Here is a 16,506-nt window from a genome sequence, read left to right on the forward strand (position 1 = left end):
ACGTTAATCACAATCATTTATTTAACGTTATTGTTTATTATTAAACAGGTACCCAAAAGTCGTTCACATGACGATGTTTGCAGTTGCAGTCGCAGTCCTATCTGGCAGTATATAATATAGGTTTGTATGAGGTACAGATCAGAATTTAAATTATTAATCCATGAAAATGTTAATCCGGCTTCTGTGAAGGCGCGCGCGCTTCTCCATTTCAAATATACACGACTACACGTCACCGATTGAAACACGGCATGTCGCAATCTGTGACGAAGCAGGGGAGAGAGCCAATGGGCGCTTGATATTACTGCCGTAAACCATGTCGTAACGCTTCTCGAGGGCGCAATTTTTGAATTTGAATTCATCACGAGCGCGGGATTTGACGTTTACGGTCGCTGCTGATTATGGAGATGAAGATCGCTGGATAAAGGGCTGAATTTGAATCTGTTTCTTGCGAACAAGATTCTACAGATTTGGATTACATCAAGCTAATACAATTGATGTTTTTTTGTGAATGTATGTTGTGTTTTAGTGTATTATCAGGGCTCTACAGTGCGAGTGTTTCACTCGCATTTGCGCCTAAAAATAGTTATGTGCGAACTTGAAAAATAATTTACGAGCACAGTGTGCGAGTGACGGGCTGTTCTCAATACACTGAACAACAGCGTGATGAAGCAAAGCATTCCATTGATTTCACATGGAACTGAGCAACATAGACATTAGGTGTTTCTCAATGTCAAGGATACTTCCTTGGCAGGACGCGTCCTTCCAAGTCATTTCCTTCAGAGGCTAGGCGAGGATCCTCTTTAGGATTCGAGAGAACACGTAAATGGAACATTCTAGCAAGTGCACGTTGCGTCCGTCAGTGAAACCCCGCGAACTCTAACGCGAAGCGGAGGGGTCTTGAATAAACCTAAAAGGGTTGTATTCGCTGTAAAAACTGGCTCGCTATAACATTATCCCGCTTATTACATGGCTGCCTACCTAACAAAATAAATCAATAATAATAAATAAATAATTTGAGACAAAATATTGATTTAAAAAGGAGTTTATTGATTTAAAAATGATTGTATTGCCTGAGTGAACAGAACTGCGTCCACATTCTAGCTGTTAAAACACATGCAATGGTAAAATATGTGAAATGCTGGTGACGGCAAACAAGCTAACAATTGTTAAAATGACAGGTTAGCCATAACGTAATTTGTAATATCAATACGGTAGTAATTTGTACTGGCATTTAAATGTTAAACTTTACTTATATGACGGTTATAACAAATGTATGGTAACGTAAATATACTTAGGCTACATTTAAAAGCATATTGCTCCGACTCCGCTAACGTCCAACATTTTGTATTTTTTTTTAAACAAGATAGCAAAGCTGCGCGCATAGGATTGTGGGCGATTTGAGAGCGCGAAGTGCGCGAAGTCTACACATATGCACACTTTCCTGTGTATGGGATATTTTCCGAACGAAGGACTCCGCCCTTGGTTGAAATTCTGAGGATCCTCGACATTGGAACAGTCCTTCGACGGATGTCGATGACGTAGCATCCTCGAAATTCCGGCTTCCGAGGATCCTTCCTTGACATTGAGAAACGGCTAGTATATAAAAGAGCAAGAGGACGTGACAGCGTCGCGACTGCGCGATGTGAACACGTAGACAGTGTGAAAATCGAAAATAGCATGATGAGGCGCTTAACTTTATGCAAATGAGAGCGACGATTCGCAACCAATGAGCCGATCACTGAAATAGTGTGGGAATGTGCGGGAACTGCTGGATTTTAAGTGAGAGAGTCAAGTGAGGTAAAAACTGGAAAGAAAATATTGGTACAATAGTTAAAAATGAAGAACATAAGTTTTTATTTTAAGCGAAAAAGAGATGAGGAGAAAGAGGAATCAGGTGAGGGGGATATGGAACAGGGTGTCCGCGGGGTCTTAAAAAAAAAGTATTAAAAGTTGATAAATCCATTTTAGGAAAATTAAGGCCCTTAAAAGGTATTAAAAAGTCTTAATCCCGATTTAATGAGGTATTCAATTTTGTTCAAGCTTTGTCCAAAGAATTTTGACTCCAAAAAGTATGCATGAATATATTTATTTTCCTCCCCATTAGCCTACGAATAAAAAAAAACAACGGCGTAGTCGGTCAGTGAGATCAGATCGCCGCATACAGGTGAGGTGATGACGTCACATATTTTGCGAAACGCGCGGTTAGGTGATGTTAAATAAAAAAACTAAAACTATTAGGTGATGTGTCATCCTCTACATGGCACAAACAACTGTTTATTAAGTTAAAGGTTTGTTGCTGATTAGAACTTGAAGTAGGGCTGTGCGATATCTCTTGATCGTGGATGATAAATGTCTCCACGATCTGCTTTTGAAGAAACATCGTAGGATCGTGCATTCTATCAGTTTGCAGTTCTGGCGCCTCCGTCTCAACATACTGTACAGCACGACGTATATTCACATGAAATGCAGAGGAACGGGACACTGTAGATCATAAAAATTTATTATTTGCATGTGCTTTAAAGCCTTCCCGGTTAAACATGTCATTTGCTGCTGATGCGCTGTTCTAACGAGCGCAATACACCCGACGCGCACATGCACTTAAAGCCTGTTAACAGAGATACTGGACTAAGTTATCTTTCGAGTCGTATTGCGCTAATACTGTCAAATACACACAAGGTTTACATATACAAAGTTGGTTATGTCTAAAGTGAAAGAACAGTAGAAAAAAAATAAGAAAAAAATCTGGTTGTAAAATGCGTGTAGACTCGTTGCGCGCAGATCTTAAAGTGACAGTAGCCCTAATAGTAAACATGCTGCCGCTTGTCCTTAAAGGGACAGTTACCCAAAAATAAAAATTCTGTCATTATTTACTCTCACTCTAATGTTGTTAAATACCTGTATTAATGTATTTCTTGTGCTGAACACAAAAGAAGATATTTTTAGGAGTGTGGCTAAAAGGCGGTTAACTTTTTTGTACTGTGCTCCTAAATTTCTTTGTGTGCTCCTAAATTTTTTCATTTAGGAGCACATGTACTCCTTGGGAAAAAAGTTAGCGTAGAGCCCTGATTATGGTTCTATAGGAGAAAACGCCTTTTGTGTCTCACGGTAAATAAACTAATATTACAAAATGGTTAAACGATGAAAGACGATCTTTTTAAGGTTTTAAATTGTATTCTTGTTTAACACCATGTAACGTTAGGCCAATCCGAAACAAGTTTGCAGCAGAAGGCACGATCAGAGCGAAATGTTATTGTTTATGAGTATTACGAGTAAACTGCATTAATAAATGCGACTGAAAACGTGAAGACAATTGAATGCAAGAGTCAAAACATTAATGCCACGATTTTAATATGCATAAATGGGAATACGTACAAATTTGTACGTCGGTAGAGTTGTTCATACGTAAATAAATTACGTTTTTGTGCTGTCAATACGTAAATATTTTACGTTTTAGTGCTGTAAATACGTCAGTAATATACGTTTCTGTGTGTATAAAACGTAAATAAATGTACGTATGGTAGAACTACACTTTACGTAAATATGCATACGTATTCTCATGAGATCACGTTGCAGCAATGTAGAATATAACAATCTGTGTATCTTCTGTTCAAACCATATTACAAAAGATTTCAACCTAACACAAAGGTTAAGACCTGTGTATTTATTATTAATGACCTTGATAAGGTAAAAATACATGTAATTTCCTGCAGTTCATTTCTCGATGTCTGTAATCTGGTCCAGTATGGAAGTGCCGCTGTAGTTGTTTGTCTCCAGTGAAAGAAGCTTCTGTATGTAGTTTTGAGGCAAGCCGTTCTGTTGAGCCCCTAAACACACAACCTAGATGAAGAATGACGGGATAAACAAAGTTAATATATGAATAGGTGACTCTTCATTGACACTTATCATTATAGTTACAGTGTGCAACTAGACAGTTACCAATTAAAAGACAACTATATTGAGAACATCTGAATCTCCAGTTATGTTACACTTTAAAACATTTGTTAATATTTGATCAGAGGGGTCGGTTGTTCACTTCGTGATGTGTAATTAAACTTTATGCCTTAGTTAATGGCAGTAAAATGTACCTTTTTATACTGTGGTGAAGGTGGACAGGCTCTGAAATTGTTCATTTTGTACGTCCGGCAGAGAAGCGGACCATCTTTTGTTTCTACTTTGACCTCTAATGGGCTGTACACTCCTTCATGAACCTGTTCCTGTCTGAAACATGTGCAAGATTTGTAATGCATGCCTAAATGCAGATATTTTAGTTCCTGTGTAAAACATATCCAACATATATAGATGCTTTGTACAGTGTGTAATAGGGATGCACAATATATTGGTTACTATATCTGCATCTGCCTATGTGTTGATCTGGATAAGCAAACGATGGAAGCAGATCATGGCTTTTTTTTTTAACAAGTATACTATTTTATCTTAACAAAAGTACTAAACAGTTTTCTTTTCCACTATATGTATATGGGAGATAATGTGCAGTAACAGCTGCTTACAAAATAAATAATTGGACATGAAATACTGATTTGAGTTTGTTTTTTTCTGTGGAAAATTTGCAATATCCAATACAATACTGATCATAAATTCAGAAAGTTATGATCTTTAAAGATGAAAGAGTGTTTTTGAGAGACATCACAATGCCATGTGATCTCACCGGTCTAAAGTGGGCAGGTTTTGGTCGTCTATCTTCCACACGACCCCCCACACCTCGTCTCCTTCACTCTCCTGTATCGATGCGACTCCACCGTGCCAAGAGCAGTCCGTGCAGTCGCCCCATAGACCGAAATCCAGCCGGTAGTCCTGAGACACAGTACATGCCTTACAAGACAATGATAATATACCACAGTACTAACAGATTAACATATTTGTGTAGCATTTATATATATATAAAAAATTGAAAATTAATATTTGATTTAAATAATATATATATATATATATATATATAAAATTTAAAATTAATATTGATTTAAATAAAAACTAGAAGTAAATAAATAATAACTCTAACAGTACAGTGCTATGACGGATAGAAAAATAGAAACTAAATAATTTCCAAATAATATTTAGACATATTTATAATATAACATTTCACAGTCTTTGTACAACAATAAATAAATATATTTATTTATATATATTTATATATATAAAATACATATAATATATATATATTAAATAATGGTAAGTAACCATGGGAAAGATTGTTTCAAAATGCTATTTTCTTACAAAACCTTTCTATTTTATTTTAAATTAGTTATTTTTATGACAGTGGTGGCAAATGCAGTTTCTACACAATTTGATCGCAGTTAACCCATTAATAGAGAGCCTAAGTCCCGCCCCTCCGCTTCCGGCTCATGGGACCTTATTTCGGAAAAAATATGTATGGAAGTCAATGGCGAGAGATAACTTATCTTTTTATTCCGTCTGAACTGTCCCCTGAACTACACATATGATGTTTGTCAATTTAAAAGGTAATTATGAAAGTCAAGAAAGTCGCAGTTTGTCATAAAACAGAAGAGTGACGTTTAGTTGTATGTGAAAATCGCTCGATGAACTACATCTCTCGTCTCGCACTATGTAGCCTACGTCACAAGATCCGTTGCTCGTATGTGTATTCTGGCTCAAAACACGACTCAGGCATGACGGCGTAACGTTACGATTATAATGTAAGACTATAGAAAAAATGGGCGGACTCAAGATGGCGCTGTGAACGGCATGTGATTTTGCAAGCTGAGAAACAATATCGGGATTCGGGTATTTCCCCACAAATGAAGATACAGTTTTCGTAAAGTTGCTAACTAATACTTTTACTGGTTGCTGCATTTGATTATATAGAATTTAGAGCGGTGCGAACAGTTCAATTACCAAAGCAGCTGTTTTGCTACACAGTTCGAAAAAATGACAGAGGATGCTAATCTTGGCGCAGAGATGGAGGTAGAGATTGTAAAAGAGAAGAGAAACTTCAGCGATACCCACTCGTATGCCTGTAAAGTAAAAAACGGAGGAAGTTGTGATTCGTGTCCTAACACACCGAGCAAAAATCAACCTTCCAAAAAGCATAAGAATGTTGTGGCCTCCTCTGCCAAAGAAAGTGAACTCTCTTTAAGTGACGTGCAAGAGAATATCATCCGAATTCTCTCTGAGAAGATTAACGAGAGATCCGACCAGATTGAAAGAATGGTGAAGGAGAATTCTTCCAACATTGAAGTTTTGAGCAAATCTCTTACCTCAGTTCATGATGATGTAATGGAGCTGCAAAAAGAAAATAAAATCCTAAAAAATGCAAATGCCCTCCTAGGAAAACAAGTCAAGGAAATGAACACGAAAATTCACGACCAGGAACGTTACAGCCGCAGATGGTGCCTGCGTTTATACGGACTGTCCGAGCAATCCAATGAAAACGTGAAAATGAGAATTATGGAAATATGCAAAGAAGTGTCCGCTGACACAGCGGACAGGCGTATGGTAGCGGATGCTCTGGATGTGGCTCATCGTCTTGGTAGACTTAAAACCTCGGATGATGGCAGAAGAGTTCAACCAAGACCGGTGATCATGAGATTCATTTCCCGCACAGCCAGAGATTTCATCTGGAAAAATTCTAAAAACAACGAATATCTGACCACCAAGGGGCTGCGATTTAAGGAGGACTTGACTGCTTTTGACATTGAAGCACGGAGTCGTCTGTGGCCGGCTGTGGAGAGAGCGAGGAAGGAGGGCAAAAGCGCATACTTCAGTGGAGCGAGGGCTTTCGTTGATGTAAGAGATTCATCTCGAGGAGGGCAACGGAACTTCGTAGACTTGTAGGAGTCTGCAGTTGGCGGTATACTGCAAGTCAAGGTTAATCTTCTCTATTAGAGACAAGATCAGGGGCGTGTCTAGGGGGAGGCTGGGGGAGGCAGTGCCTCCCCTAGGATAAGCCCTGCCTCCCCTGAGAAATGATCTGTCCATCTGATGATAAATTAAAATTTAAAAGTGGATTGTTTTGTGCATATTTTTCCATCGCTTCGGGCGTACACGCTCAGAAAAAGTGCATCATGTGAGAACAGAACGCCAATGAAATGTTTACCTGGCAGAGCTCTAAAGCACGAGCAAATAATGAACTTTTGTGATTGCGAATAAGTGCAGTGACCTGTGAGTGTAACTCTACCTTAACGCGATAAATCCTCTCGACTAATCAGAATTCGTTGAACGTTCTACGCAATCCAACTTGGCGGCGCTCTTAACAGCTGTATGTTTGTATAATTCCTCAAAATAATTAGTCAACAAAAATCTTATTCTCTCCATGTTTTCGGCGCTGATGCAGTAGACGCGTTCATGTAAACGGAACCTAAAGCTGTATGAGAACCAGCCAAAGTAGGCTAATGATGATGAATATGTAAAATATTGCAATGAGACATTTTAATTGTTTATTATTAATAAACAAGTGTTTTCTGTGTCGGCTGCCTGCAAAGATGAAGTTGACGATACTGACGTGACTCGCGATCTTCGCAGTAGGCTAGTGAACGCGCCGGAGAGATATGCACATTTCATAGCCTACGGATTACATAGTTTTATTTTGTTTTAAATGGGTCTGTTTAAAAGATTTCAAGCTTTCTTTAAATAATAGATATATTTCTAAATTGTTTAGGTCTGTGAGTTGAGTAGTCTACCTTATAGCTACGCTGAGTTTCGTTTCATGGATGAAAGCCAAGTTAAGGCGCAGGCGCCGGCGTCTCCGTGTCGTGATTATCTGCTAGTCTGCTATATTTACTTTTTATTTATTAAATCCAGGAAATTGGTTAATGAAACATTGATTCAAATTAAGATACAATTAATACAAAACGAAATTCGCTTTAAAGAAAGGCTTTGTGCTTTCTGTTTGAGGTCTCTGTGAACGTTTTAAATTATTTTAGTGCTGCTTTCAGAGCGGTCGCGTCCGTAACGGAGAACTGTCACGTAGCCTAACATTGTTTTTTCCTCATAAATGCGAACACGAAAAATAAAAGACAAAATACTTTTAAAAAAAGACAAACCATAGGCTACATTTTTGGAAAAAAATATATGGATTTATAGCGTTTAAAAAAATAAAATGGATCGATTTATAGCGTTTTGGGAAAAAAAATAACTTTGAATTTATCATCAACAACATTGTTATAATACACAATAATAATTTCCAACCTATCCCTTGCTGCCACTGAAAAAAAAAAAAAATCCCTACCGACCCATGACCTCAACTGACTGTCATGTATTTGTCTCTTGTTTTATGTGCAAACACATGGCTGGTTGTTTTGACTGTGTTTGCATTGTCTTGTGTTTACCTCGTTTCCATGTTAGTTAATGTTGTATTAGTGTCACCTGTGATTGTGATCATGTGTCCTTGCCACGTTCCTTGTTCCCTCGTTAGTATTGATGTTCATCAGTGTCACCTGTACCTTTGTAATTATGTGTTCTATGTAAGCTCCCGGTGTTTGTTCCTCAGTGCTGGTTCGTCTTGTTAACATTCGGTTCTGTGAGTATTGTGGTCTGTCTGTGAATGTTCCAGCTCTGTTTATTGTCAAGTCTAGTTATTGTTTGTTTGCCCCATCGTGGGTTGTTGTTTTCGTTTGTAAATAAACCGTCTTTGTGAAAGTTACTGTCTGCGCTTGGGTTCTATTTAGCGTAACGTGACAGAACGAACCAGCCATTTTTTGAACCCAGCAGACAATAGGTTATGTCTTGTTCCGCCAGTAGCCAGTTAGGTGACCAGGAGCGATGGTGGCAGTCGACTATCGAGGACATGAGGAGGGGCAAGATTCCGTTTGCTCCCCAGGGAGAGAGATCCCTGGAGAGATATGCCCAGGGCCTAGAGGAGAGGAGAAATTTTACACCGGAGGTCCTCCTAAATTCTTATTTCATCGCGGGGCTCAATGTACCTCCTCCGCTGGCTGAACGGCAGGGGCTGATCCGACGCCCGTTTCGAGAGGTGGTGGACCATGTGCGTCGAAAGGAGCGGCAGGACCCCACGAGGACGTTGTCAGTTTCTGCATTGCCAGCGATCCCGGAGAGTCGCGTCCTAGCCACGACAACGCTTGGCAACCACGTTCTCGCCACTTCGACGTCTACAAAAGGTCCTTCAGCTGTTGCTACGGACATTGCGGGGATTCTGGTACCGGTCTTCGGTCCGGCTATGGCTTCTGCACCACGGTCAAAGAGGAGGAGGAAGAGATCGTCAGGTTCACCATCTCCGTCCCTTCCCGGCTCCGTGCCGATTCTCCAGGTTGCTTCTGTCAGTCTGGTCCACGCTGAGGTAGATGGGAGAGTGACCAAGTCTAGCCCTGTCCCAGCTAAGGAGTCTAGGACTGTCCACGCTGAGCCGTCTGTGGTACCTCCTGTCTCAGCTCCATTGCGAGTGGCAACGCCCCCAGTTTTGGGTTCTGTATCGGCTCCTCTGCTTGCTGCAGCAACATCGGTTGTGTCCCCTGTTGTTTCCCCGATTACCCCTGTTCCTGTTGTGCCCCGACCTGTCCCTCCCAAGACTGAACCTCATGTGTCTCCACCCAGAACTGCCCGGTTTTCGTGTCCTCAATCAGTGCCCATGTACAGTGAATCCAGGACTTTTGTTCCACCCACCCACTCTGGACCTCCACCTATCTACTCTGGGCCTCCACCTACAAACTATTTTGTTCCCCCACCCCCCCTCCATCATGTGTTATTTTTATTGTCATCCCGATCCTACTGTTATGTTTTCGTGTTTGCCACTGTTAATGGTTGTTCTGTTTTGTTGGTTTATGTCTAGTTTACAGTTGGTTATGTCCCATGTGGAGCGTCTGGTAGCCGCTCCGTAAGGAGGAGGTTATGTCATGTATTTGTCTCTTGTTTTATGTGCAAACACATGGCTGGTTGTTTTGACTGTGTTTGCATTGTCTTGTGTTTACCTCGTTTCCATGTTAGTTAATGTTGTATTAGTGTCACCTGTGATTGTGATCATGTGTCCTTGCCACGTTCCTTGTTCCCTCGTTAGTATTGATGTTCATCAGTGTCACCTGTACCTTTGTAATTATGTGTTCTATGTAAGCTCCCGGTGTTTGTTCCTCAGTGCTGGTTCGTCTTGTTAACATTCGGTTCTGTGAGTATTGTGGTCTGTCTGTGAATGTTCCAGCTCTGTTTATTGTCAAGTCTAGTTATTGTTTGTTTGCCCCATCGTGGGTTGTTGTTTTCGTTTGTAAATAAACCGTCTTTGTGAAAGTTACTGTCTGCGCTTGGGTTCTATTTAGCGTAACGTGACACTGACAACCAACCGGAACCAAACTTTTTTTTAATGCCTAACCATGTATTTATATTAAAATCTGATTCGCAAACATTTAAAATTAAAACTTAAAATTGACAAAAACAGCAGATTAATACCTTTTCTTTTGCATTTAAATTTTAATACAAATCCTGTAGATAGATAGGCACTTGATGTATCAGGGACCTGATGAAATCCATGAATACTACAATAGTTCACAAAAAGGGTAAAATAATAATAATATTTGCATATGGCAAGCACCACAAAAAAAAAAAAAACTATATTTAAAAAAAGTTATGTTGCCTCTGCTAATCATATCATAATTTAAATTCTTATAGTTTCACAAAAATATGCACTAAAACAGATCGTGTGTAGTAGCCTAGCTATAGCATAATTTTGCACCGAATTTTTCAATTATTTATGTTGCCCCCCCAAACAAGCCAAATGCCCCCCCAAACATGACATCCTGGTAACCCCTCTGGACAAGATGTGGTTGTTTCTAAATTCTTAATCAGTTAGTTAAATAACGGATGCAGTTTAAGGTTTATTGAAATGTTTGCAACTGTTATCATTTTTGAAGATTGTTTGTGGGAATCCCATTATGTTAAAGTTAAAGTTTAGGCGATTTACTTACTCTTGTGGTTTATTTATTTTTGGTCACTTTTGACACTTTATGTCTCTTTCTTTATTTTCTATCAATGCCAGAGGTATTCGTGATATCCTAAAGAGAAAAGCTTTATTTTTGTATTGCAAAGGGAAATGTGTAGATTTATGTTTAATTCAGGAAACGCATGCATGTCCTTCAGATGCAATGTTCTGGAAAAATCAGTGGGGAAAAGAAATGTGGTTGTCATTTGGCAGTAATCGATCAGCGGGGGTCGCTATTTTGCAAGATAAATTTACAGGGCGGATACTAAATTTTGAAAAGGATGATTGTGGTAGATGGATATTACTTGTGGTAGATAAGGATAACGAACAATTTGTATTAGTCAATTGCTATGCCACCAATAACAACATGAACAATGATATACTCTTTTTGCATATTGAATCTAGAATTCAGCATTTTATTTTTTTATATCCTTTAGCTAAAGTTATTTGGGGAGGAGATTTCAATACGGTGTTTGATGCAACCATTGATAGATGGCCTCTTAAAAGTAGGCCTGGCCCTTCGAGTGAACTAGTTAATGTATGTTTAAGATTGGGCCTCACTGATGTCTGGAGAGATAAGAATCCAGGCAGGGAGGAATATACGTGGAGTAATAAGGACTCATCTCTTCATTCTCGTATTGACTATTGGTTAGTGTCTAATGATTTAAGTAATAGTGTGACCTCTGTACTTATAGAACCTTGCATAATGACAGATCATAAAGGAATAATCCTAAGAATAAATATGGGGCACAATAAATCAGTTAAAAAAACGTATAGTTACTGGAAATTAAACAATAAATTGCTTGAAAATGAATGCCTAAAGAAAAAAATCCAACATATTATTGAAAAATATAGGACAATTGCAGCTATAGAAAATACGTATGGAAAGTATTGGGAATTAATGAAGTTTGATATCAGAACGGCATCTATTAATCAAGGAAAATTGGAAGCAAAACATAAAAAAAGGAAGGAAAATTCAATTATTGAGGAAATATTAAATTTGTATAAACAGAGGAAGGAAACCTTGAATGATCTGGATTTAAAACAACTAAATTTATTGCATACTGAACTAGATAATATCTATGAGGATAAAGCAAAAGGAGCATTTATTCGATCTAGACTTAAATGGTTAGAAAAAGGGGAAAAAAATACAAAATATTTTTTTGGCCTCGAAAAAAGAAACAGTGATTTTGCCTCAGTTTCAAAATTAATGATTAACAACAAAATAGTAGATAATTCTTTAGATATTTCAAAATATGTTGCTCAGTTTTTTTGTAATTTGTATTCTTCTACAATGGATACTTCCAACATTGATATTTTTTTAAATAGCTTTATGAATGATACCAAAAAAATTGATCAGAACATCCAAAATGTGTGTGATAAAGAAATAGATATTGAGGAGTTGAGAGAGTGCATTAACTTGCTTAAGAATAACAAATCTCCAGGCAATGATGGACTAACAGGAGAGTTTTACAAGACTTTTTCAAAAGAACTTTCACCCTTTTTATTATTAGTATTTGTAGAAGCTATAGAAAAAGGTGAATTGCCTGCTTCATTAAAACAAGGGGTTATAACACTGATCCCCAAACCTAACAAGGACAAGTTACTCATAGAAAATTGGAGGCCTATTAGTTTGCTCAATAATGACAGTAAGTTGTTTGCAATGATTTTTGCTAGGAGAATTAAACAAGGTTTAGATAAAATAATTGATATGGAGCAGTCTGGATTTATGCAAGGCCGTTATATTAGGAATAATATTAGACTAATCTTAGACATGATAGATTATAATCAATTTATTAATGATGATAGTTTTATTTTATTTATTGATTTTTATAAAGCATTTGATACGGTGAATCATGATTTTATTTTCAAAGTTATTAAATTGTTAGGTTTTGGAGATGTTTTTTTGAAAGCAGTTAAAACATTGTACAATGGTTGTAATAGTTCTGTCAAACTTGCTCATGGTACTTCACAAAGGTTTGATATTCATCGTGGCATCAGGCAAGGTTGCCCTCTCTCTCCTTCCTTATTTTTGTTAGTCACCCAGGTTTTGGCAATGCATGTCAAAAGAAATCAGTATAATGGTATCACAGCTTTAGGTGTAGAATTTAAACTTAGCCAGTTTGCTGATGACACTGCAATTTTTTTAAAAAACAAATTTGAGATACCAAAAATAATTAGTTGTATTGAGGCATTCACTGCTGTATCAGGCCTTAAAATGAATTGTGATAAATCTGTATTGTTTCCCCTCAAAGATTGCTCCTATACAGAAATAGAAAACATCCCAGTTAAACACCAATTAACATATTTAGGTGTAGTAATTTGTAAAAATGAAAAACAGAGAAGTCAGCTAAATTTTGAACCAATTATTGAGAAAACAAAAAAGAAATTTAATTTGTGGTTAATGAGGGATATATCAATATTCGGGAGGGTATTATTATCAAAGGCGGAAGGTATATCTAGATCAGTATACATCTTTATCATTAGATGTGCCTCCTAAGGTGATTAAAGATTTAGATAAGATACTTTATGACTTCATATGGAGGAAAAAGCCACATTATTTAAAAAAGGAGATAATATGTAACACCAAAGAGCAAGGAGGACTTGAGGTCTTAGATTATAGCACACTTAATGACACTTTCAAAATTAAATGGTTGATAGAGTTTTTGAAGAATAGAGAAAGTCTTTGGAACGTATTTCCTAATTATATATTTAATACTCTTGGAGGCATAGATTTTTTGTTGAAATGTAACTTTTCTGCTGACAAAATTCCTGTAAAATTGGCCAATTTTCACAGACAAGCCCTGCTAGCATGGAAATTGGCATATAAACACAATTTTTCACCACACAACTATTTCATATGGAATAACAAAGACATACTATTCAAAAACAAATCACTATTCTATCATACTTGGTTCAATGAAGGGATTATACTCGTAGGACAATTGATTAATTCAAATGGATATTTGTTATCATATACTGAATTTCTACAAAAAATTAAATTACCAGTTAAACCAAGAGAATTTGCCATTGTTCTTGACGCGATCCCAAAGAGTGTGATGTTACTCTTAAAAAATGCTGAGTCAGTGGAAATCAACATGGATAATTTTTGTAGTAAGATTTTCATCGATAATGTTAATGTTTTAAAACAAAAATGCAGCAATAAGATTATAAGGAATGCTCTTGGTTCTGTGTCTTTTCCTGCAGCAAGATTCTTTTGGTCTTCTTTATTTGGATATATCTCTTGGGGTAAAGCATGGAAATTGCCAAGTAAGTTTTGTGTCAATAACAAAATTAAAGAAGTGTCTTACAAAGTACTTCACAGAATTTATCCTGCTAAGCATGTTTTGGAAAGATTTAAACTAAATATTTCATATACTTGTGAATTTTGTGCAATAGAAAAAGAAACAATTTTGCATCTGTTTTTTCACTGTATTTACTCAAGATTATTTTGGAAAGATTTAGAAACCTTTATTAATAGAAAACTGAAGTGTATGATGGAAATTAATGTTTTTGATGTGCTTTTTTATACTCAGAATGACAATTTGGAATGTAAAGAACAACATATTATACAGTTATTTGTTTTATTAGGAAAATACCATATACATAAAAAGAAGTGGGCTCAAGATAAACCAAATTTTCCACATTTTATAAATGACTTTACCCTATATGTACATCTTTTGGAACAAACTAAAAACAAAAAAGCAATGAAAACATGTAATGCTTTGAAAGCACTGGATTTTATGTAAATTATATTACTTTTTTTTTTTTTTTTTTTCTCTTCCTGGCAGCTAATGTTAATGTGATATTGTGAATATGTAATACCTCTTGTTCTTGTGGCATTGAATGAATAAAAAAAAAATAAAAAATAAAATATATAGAAAAAATGACAGACGTTAGCTTCATTGAGAGAAAAGATATGACGTCGCATGTGCGCCTTCTGGGTTTGTAGTCTTTGTAATTACGTATTTTCACAGTCTTATACCTCAACAGTTTTACATCAAACTGCGACTTTCTTGACTTTAAAATGTATCTTTTAAATTGACAAACATCATATGTGTAAATCAGGGCACAATTCAAACGAGATTTGTTGTCTCTCGCCATTGACTACCATACAATATTTTTCCGAAATAAGGTCCCATGCTGGTCGACCGGAAAGGGAGGGACTTAGGCTCTCTATAACCTGGTACTAGGGCTGTGCGATATTGAAGAAAACTGCGATATGCGATAACTCCTTAAATAATGCGATATTCGATATGCGATACGATAATGCTTAAAGTGTGTAAAATAAACTTAAATTATCTTTAAAATATATTTAAAATAAATAAACCTACATGTGTTTCACATTCTTTTTATGACAAGAAAACATCCTTATAACTTGTGAAAGTGAACATCAGTGTTTTACTGTAGCAGAAGTGTTATTTTAACATCAGTGTAAACCACAGGGCTTCAGGTTATCCTACATTAGCTTTATTTAATAAAAGATACTGAATCATAAAATATAAAAATAAAACATTGCTTAGTTTTCACTGTATGAATTAAATATATCCTGATACTTATTAAAGCTACAAAACTTTGTCTTTTGTTCATGACCCCATTTATTGCAAGCTGTTGCGATATGCATATTGCGATATATACATTTGCGATATTTCGATAAATTCGATATATTGCGCAGACTTACCTGGTACCATAGTAAATTTAAGGTCGACTAGACTTCTATGGCTATAAGTTTGTCTTACTAGGTGCTTATGTCTTTTCATTAACAGACTAATATGGTAATTATTCATCAAATAATGTGTATGTTTACCTGTATCATGCCGACGGAGTGAAACACAGCTGATGGGTTTTTCAGTTGAAGTCTCTTTTTCAGTAAATTACTGCCATAACCAAAATACATGAAACAACCCCTGAATGACATATTCACTAACGCCGTGCTTATAGAAATGTTAAAGGTAGAAAAACAACAAGCGCTTCAAAAACAAACCCTGAGGGCTTTCACAACCTTCGTTAAAGAATCGTTCTCGTGAGTCGATTCTTTAGAATGAATGACTCGGCATCTTTCACAAGGGGGAAATTATACTCCTTGTAGAGGTGCGAACTTCGTTCACTGTATTTGATTAAAATACAATTAATGATAATTAACAAACAATTGTCATTTTGAACAACGAAATGCAAAAAAGGTTTGAATCGACTCATTGAAATGAACCCGATTCGCTAAACAGGAGAACTGGCCCCTGCGGCGTCACGACCACAATTTTCAAAATAAAAGCACTAAAACTAGTACGGTGTAAAAGCGACGTTTAGGAAATGTTGGGGTACATCATTTTAAGCCAAAGGAATGTTATATAAATGTTAAGACATATTTTGAATTATACAGTTCCCAGAAATATGAACATGAGAAAAGTGTCTTAGCTATAGAAAGTGTATTAAAACTGTAACCTGTATTTCAATTTCCCATGACCAGCATACGTGATGGTGAATGGAAAGGTTTTCAGTAGCAACTTCAACAAATACACTGAATAAACTGAACAGAAATTTAATTTAGGTAATGTTTAAACTCACTTTTTGAACAAATATTTTCAGATTCCCAACACTCACCATTATATTAT

At 36.7% G+C, this 16,506-nt stretch overlaps 1 protein-coding gene across 1 annotated transcript; it reads right to left on the reverse strand.

Annotated features, from left to right (window-relative positions):
* Positions 1-2,701: 2,701 nt before the first annotated feature.
* On the reverse strand, positions 2,702-16,125 carry ggcta (gamma-glutamylcyclotransferase a). Its single transcript, XM_079591173.1, has 4 exons — positions 15,705-16,125; positions 4,667-4,812; positions 4,086-4,218; positions 2,702-3,837 (listed from the first exon to the last, which is right to left on the reverse strand). Exons 1-4 carry the CDS (start codon positions 15,813-15,815, stop codon positions 3,712-3,714), a joined length of 516 nt encoding a protein of 171 aa, XP_079447299.1. The 5' UTR covers positions 15,816-16,125; the 3' UTR covers positions 2,702-3,711.
* Between the last annotated feature and the right edge of the window lie 381 nt (positions 16,126-16,506).

This window comes from Phoxinus phoxinus, assembly GCF_949152265.1.
Source record: "Phoxinus phoxinus genome assembly, chromosome: 19".
Taxonomy (NCBI): Eukaryota; Metazoa; Chordata; class Actinopteri; order Cypriniformes; family Leuciscidae; genus Phoxinus; species Phoxinus phoxinus.